Raw genomic sequence first — 7,220 nt, 5'->3', positions numbered from 1 at the left:
TATATATATATATATATATATATATATATATATATATATATATAAGATATATATATATAGGTTAAAAAAAGAATGCTTTTATTCGCAGATTCTCATAATCACATAAATCAAAGGAACTCTGAATCACAAAAATCAAAGGAACTCAAAATACATTACTTCGACATTTCCGAAGTGTTGCTTCTGCAACATGGACTGTTACTGAAACTTGAGCGTCAACCAATCAGTGTTGAGAAACTCGACTCAAACGTGTTTGCAAAGAAATTTTTTTCCGTAACTGGTACCTGTGAGGTGTTCTCTTTTGTGGTTTCTGGATACGTCGAAAAGGTTTATCACATTAATCAAAGGACCTCAAATTACAGAAGCTCAGACAAGTTTTCCAGATAATGTTGGAAATAGAAATCAGTCAGAGTTTTGACTTCATTTTCCCAAAAAACATTATCAAAAGGTATCCTTTGTATTATTATAAAATTTTATGTCCATAATACAAAGTCACACCATGATAGTCCAGTAATGCCAAGTTGCCCTTGGATCTGATAATAATAGTGGTGGTCTTTCCTCAAGCATGTGAGGTATGGGCATTCAGCTAAAAACTGTTCCTCAGTTTATTCTCAAAGACTATATGGGCACTTGAGTTCAATAATGCCATGTGTGTCTCTTTCGCTTGGGTCAAATACACGTCTATCAGGAGACATAGCAAGCCAGTACTCTGCTGGTATAACAATCACACAGTTAATAACCACAACGTCACTTCCTCTTTTTTTCTTAGTTTTTTTTTTTGTAAATTCAAACAGCAGTTGCTTCATGCGTCCTTCTCCACTTTACAGCTTGGTTTCTATCCAAATTTCGATCTGCAAAGTTTGACGAAACTTTTTACTCCAAGGAGTGACCCTTTTCACCACCAAACCGAATTTGCTGGAGGTAAGTCGAAACTTACGTGCACGGAACCACGTTTCACTTTCAGCCTGTCTGCGAGAATTTTTTCAATTTCTTTGGCTTCTGATGCTGATACTCTTAAGGAGTCTATCACTTGCTGCTGTTTTGGATTAGTATTTGTCAACATGTAACTACCTGAACGCTCATACACAGGAAAATCAGGAAACTCAGCAGTCTTGAACAATGCACTGGTTATAACACTGAGATTGGTTATAATATTACAAGTAGTATCATCTACATGTAAATGGTTGGTCAATGTTGACAGCACTGGGCATTCCAATAATCTATTCTGAACAAGCTTGGCCTGGAAATATTCTCCTCTTTCGATGCCGTCTTTCAAAAGATCTGCAAGAAAATCCTTTTTTAAAGGTCTACTTAACACAAAAATACAAGTTTTAGCATGCCTTGGACTTCAAACTTAAAGTGCTTGCATCAATCTGGAAATGAGAGAACCAGCAGCGTAGCCAGGATTTCGTTTCGGGGGGGAGGGGTGTCAGTCTACATAATATAGTAGTCAAGAAAGCAAAAAATGGCATTAATTGTAGTGACAGATCCAGGATTTGCGATGAAAGGAGGGGGGGGGGGTGGAAGAAGGAAAAATTAAATCCATTTATCATGCCATTTCAATTATAGGCCCGGTAATCCTAATTACTTTGGACCGTTGGAAGGGACGACGAAAATGTGCGGACTAAGTCAAATATGTGCAGAAAATTTTGAGGTTTGAAGTGGTAAATATATCTATTTTGGGCGAGAAGATGGTTTGAAAGCAATGGTTTCTGCCGCAAAGCGGCTGAAATTTTAGAACCATGTATCACTAAAAAGTGTACTATTCCATATATTTACTACTTTTACACCTATCTTTGAGGATTAAATTATCTTAAAATTAGTGTTGTGCAAAGAGTCTAAGTTTTAAGAAAATGTGTAGTTAGAAAAGTCATTTTCTATTTTTTTTTCTGCTCATAATGAAGTTGCTGAATGGTCAAGGATAAAAAAGTATTTTCTGGCATGAAGCACTACATTTTTGGATTTACCACTAAAGTGTGCATTTTTTTTTCTATGAACAAGTAATTACTCTTTGGCTCCTTAATGCCTCCCACCAACAGGACCTAATCTTCTGTGCCAACCATACTATTTTGATGGCCATTGGATGGTGAAGATTGCTAATGAATTGTCCTGTCAGTGCCAAAAAGCTCAATTTTTCTGTTGAAAATGCATTTTCAAGTCTCTATTACAAAACCAATAAAAAAAAAAATCCTCTGGTACAATGTAACAACCCATCCTTAGTTACGCAACTGATGATAAGTTCCAGGGTTTTCGAACAGTCTGGAATAAGCAATTTAAGGCATTACAAGAACGCCATTGCCCCCTTTGGACTGGGAAAATTTCCAATTTTAAGGCATTTATGACAAACTTTACCAGATTTCAGAGGGAGGGTGATCACCCCTATCCCCCCCTAATATACGCTACTGACCGCTGCAACCATGAAAGCCATGTAAAACCTTAGATAAACTTGTACGACAACCCCTTTTCCTTTATTGGAACTTGTTATCTGTTGTCTTATTCCTTGGCATGTGTCCTGGTAGTCCTGAAGCAAAACTTCTGAGATGCAAGTCAAAACAGCAACTCACAGCATGCTTCACGCATGGAACAGTTCAGCTACTGCATTCCCCAGTTCAAAGCCCAGAAAGCTGTCCAAAGAAAGAGCAGAGAAATGCAAAGAAAAAGGTTTTTCTCATCATCAAAATGTTCACATGAAAGCCATCTCAGGATCCTAAGTACAGGTACAGCTTACATTTGAAAATATAACTTTTGAACAGACGTTACTGTTTCTCAGAGTAAAATATAATTGTTTTTGTGAATCAGATTTAACTTTAAAAAAAAAAATTAACGAAAATAAACAAAGATTATGTAACAGAAACTCTGTCCTACCTGAAAATGAAGATACAGCCGGGCCCAGGGACGAACTAAGTTGCACAACTCACAATCTCAGACTGAGACAATCATCTTTACTGACCCACGGGTCATACAGCTGCACTGTCTTTGGAGTTGACAGTCCTCCTTCCCGAACTTGGTGAATGTCAATGTCCATCACCTTTTGTGGCTCAAGATCCCGCTTTCTCATGTAATTCCACTGTTGAGGCATCTCGGTGCAGCTCAGGGAGGCAGTGATTTATTTGTACTTCAGACTTTGCATCAAACTGATAATTCTCAAGAGCGACACCAGGTGATTGCAAAAAACACTTCCAGCAATGCATGAACAAGCACTGTTGATAATCTGACTGTCACATGAAAGATAGACTTTGATTGAATGTGGCTTGTCCCTCTTTTTAAAACTGCGATAGCAAGTCCCCTTTATCACTAACCCTTTATTTCCGAGAAGTCCTTCCACTTCTAAAATATGCACGGTTTCCAGGTCAATATATTGCTCCACCAAAAAGCTGTAGCTTCTCTTGAGTTGCCGGCTGGCTGAATTTGAAGCTTTGTAATAATCTTCAATAAGATTGTCTGAGATAAGTGGGACAATATAAATATCTCTGCACCACTGGCCCTAAAATATATGAGAAAATGAGAGTTTACACATTTTGTACTGATTTGTCCTTGAAATAGAAATAGGCCTAGGCCTACACATAGCAACGTAGTATATTTGATCATTTACTGGGTTAAGTAAAGTACTTCATAAAGTTCTGAGGTTTTGTTAATATTACCCCTAATAGGTTCGCAATTAAATCATTTGGTGAGGGGGGGGGGGCACCCGAACACGAAACATAAAAAAAATAAAACTGATTGTGCATTTGCGTGCAAAAATGTGTAAATTTAAGGGGAGCCCGGCCCCAGGCCCCCCTAAAAAATGCCCCAACTTTAAATTATGTTTTTAGGAACTCTGAGATGCTTTTGTGTGACAGACATAAAGCAAACTTTTTTTTTGAGATCTGAGATCAGACACCATAGGCCAGAGTGCTAAAAATACAAATTTATACTCTTGTGTTTGGTGTAGCCTGAGGAAAAGTTAAAAAAAATGCAGCTATCCCGCTGCTGAAGGAAAAGTAGGAGAAAAATAGATTAGGATCAAGGTCCATTTTCAGGAGAGGAAGAGGATTATTACCATGTGCTGAATTAATGGGACTTGACTTAAATCTCCCTGATAGCAGATCAACCCCAAGGCCAGCACGCGGGGGGGAACGGGGATAGCTGCCCTTGGCGCTGAGTTGCGGGTATATCAAAAGTGTCCCCTGTAACCCTCCGTAGTTAATCAACGCTTTCAAAAAACATATTTTGATTCTCGTCTTGGGGCAAAAAATGAGGGAGAGGGATCCTGAGCTCCTCAAAATCTCAAATGGTGCCCTTCTCAGCTAGGTCAACTCATAAATTCTCAGTCACAACACAAACATAACTGAATTTTTCATTAATATGTGCTTGCTCTGCAAAACTCACTTGTACTTTTCATTGGATCCAATATGTTCATGGAACAAAAATCAATTCTGGTAATCGATTAATCAAATTTAATTTCACATTGAATTTATTAAATAAAATTAACTCAATTAATTGAATAATTAATTTGAAAATTCAATTTCAAATAGCTTATATTCTATAGTAAATCATGTTTTTGTATTCATATATTCAAAATCTAGTTATTTGGTAATAGCAAGGCCCAGGGACATTGTCAGGGGCAGGGGTATCACCAAGGAGGGGGGCATAATATTTATTTTAAAATTATTTGTTGTCCTACAAATAAATATGAGATGCAAATGAAAAAAAAAATACACATTTTAGTAGAAAGTTTGAAAATTTTCCAGCACTTTGCACCAGAAAATACCATTTCAGACCATCCAATTATTTTATCTGCTGGCAAATAAGCAAGGAAACAAACTGACAATATCCTTGAACTAAATTTATAAAATTTGATCCTTTGCGGCAAACTATTAGTTAATGATTATTATATTTGGATTCAGCATGATTTCTAAATGGAGATGTAGGTCTATTTCTTAGCTATCTCAATATTCCATGAATGGAAAAATTTACCAAAATGTTACCACATGATGCCTGTACAGTTGGAAAACAAAATATTAACCTGGCTGGACAGAGAGGACTTCCTAGAAGGGCACTGACCCCAAAACCATCAAATTATCATGACCTTTGTAGCAGAATCTAGCCTAAGTATTCTTGGTACTGATTCACAATGTTAATTTATAAGGGTCAAATTTTCCTTAAAAACTGGAAAGTCAACCCAGTTTCTTAGGTCATGAACATATTAATATTATTGTAGAGACTATGGCAGATCTTTCTGTGTCAGTTTTGTTAACTTCTTTGCCTTTTTTGGTACCTAAATACATGTTTGTAATTTTCAAGTTGGAGTCCATGATTGACTGGGCAAAGATATAGCCTAGTACATGCTAAAACTACTACCCAAGCTCACGAAAAATCAATCCAGAATGCAGGTGATGTACAGCCTTGCTATTAACAAGATTATCAACAAAATTAACTCACCAGTGCCTTCTGAATTTCAGGAAATTCCATGATAAGTTCCATGTTTGCACAACAAACCTACCAACAATAGGGCCGATTTTCGCGCACCGTTGCAGTTCAGGTGGAAAAACGAATAAGGTCTATGTCTGCCTGAAGATTACGACTGAATGAGAAAGGCGGGTGCGCCATTTTGGAGCAACGGCGCTTTTTGTTGGCATATTATAGCCCTTTGCCCCTTCCTAAAAATCGGCTGTTTATGCCACTGCTTATCATACTTAGGTTTCTAGAATCAAGTCGAGGTCCCCCCCTGAAAAAATGGAATATACACTACTGCTACTGGCTATCATAACTGACGAAATAATTACATCATTAAAAAAAAATGCAGTAAAGGAGAATCCATTTTAACAATTTTATTCTTTCTACTTCACTGGTGACTGAATCCAACAATACACAGTATGGATTGACAGAAGTTGACTTCCACATCTATTTGCATCAATGTCACCAGCACCAAATCAAAGTTGCAATCAGTTGGCTGTACCTCAGCTTGACAATGGTGTGACAAGTGTAATCTGGAACAATAAGAGGGACAAAGGTTGAAAAAAAAGGATGATGAAGCCTGTGATGCCCTTCTGCAGTTGCTAGGGAGTGAGAGCTATAAAGCTAAACTTAGAAGCAGATTGATAAAAAAGAAAAAAGTATGTTGTGACTTGTCCAAAGAGCTGAGGGAGAGAGGATTCTGTTTCCCAGACAATGAAAACTTGGCCAGTGATAAACTGTGGGCACAAGCCAGATTTTTAGAAGGCACGTATAAAAAATTCAAAGATGCTACCCAGCAAACCGGCTCAAAATCCAAAAAGAAACCAAAATTCTTTGAGGAGATGGATAAGATCTGGGGTGACAAACACTCCATTTTCCTAAGCTCGATAACTGATACAATGGGTGAAACCAGATCTCATAGAGGTTGATGAAAGTGGGCCCTCTACATCTACAGAGAAGGAACCAGCCTAAGGTCAAAAAAGAAAAAACTCAAATGTTGGACCAGTAGAGCAGATGCTTAATGGAATAAAACTACTTTGGGAGGAGAAGCGCCTCAAAGCCCAAAGGATGAAGACGCAAGACAAAAAAGGCACAAAGACAAGATGGAAATTCTGAAGGCGCTACTGTCTGCAATTACCCCATGGCCAAAAACTCCATGATGCAGTGGAAATTCTAATCCTCAGAGAGGGTCCTAAAAGGGGGTAGGATTGTATTTGAAGTTTTTTACAAGTTTTTACTTTAACAGCAAAAATACATGTTACTAAATGATAGATAGATAGATAGATAGATAGATAGATTTATTTTCCATATACCAGTAAAATAATTACATAACAATCTACAAATCCCCACAAAGGCTCCATGGCCTGTAGGAGGGGGATTATGAAAAGATCAAATAAACATTAAACATTTAAACGCTTAAGATTTAAACAATATAAACATAACATTAATATTTAAACATATAAACATAACTATATGTTTATATAATTAAACATATAATTATGCTTAATTATATATAATTATATAATTATGTATAATTAATATAATTAATATAATTATGTATAATTATATAATTAAAGAGTAAGTTTGATTGTCTTCAATCAAAATGGAAGACAGTATTTTGATTTGTGTATCTGGGTAATGAATTTAAAGATGATAGATTATGTAACTAAATTACTCTTTATAATTCAGGGCAGAGAATAATTCCAGCAGTTTGAAATAAATCAAAAGTATGGTGGAACAATAGCCTCTTCAACTTAATAAAAATACTTTTATTTTCAATTCTGCTT

The 7,220-nt window shown here is 36.6% G+C and overlaps 1 protein-coding gene across 1 annotated transcript; it reads right to left on the bottom strand.

Annotated features, from left to right (window-relative positions):
- Positions 1-819: 819 nt before the first annotated feature.
- Positions 820-5,493, bottom strand: LOC148938613 (uncharacterized). The gene is made up of 3 exons (XM_089107665.1): positions 5,419-5,493; positions 2,863-3,481; positions 820-1,278 (listed from the first exon to the last, which is right to left on the bottom strand). Exons 1-2 carry the CDS (start codon positions 5,458-5,460, stop codon positions 3,104-3,106), a joined length of 420 nt encoding a protein of 139 aa, XP_088963791.1. The 5' UTR covers positions 5,461-5,493; the 3' UTR covers positions 820-1,278; positions 2,863-3,103.
- Positions 5,494-7,220: the final 1,727 nt, after the last annotated feature.

This window comes from Artemia sp. Qi Xiang Cuo, unplaced genomic scaffold (assembly GCF_049724085.1).
Source record: "Artemia sp. Qi Xiang Cuo unplaced genomic scaffold, ASM4972408v1 HiC_scaffold_3083, whole genome shotgun sequence".
Taxonomy (NCBI): Eukaryota; Metazoa; Arthropoda; class Branchiopoda; order Anostraca; family Artemiidae; genus Artemia; species Artemia sp. Qi Xiang Cuo.
Note: the sequence above shows the minus strand (reverse complement) of the source record. Positions and strands in the feature narration are given on the sequence as shown.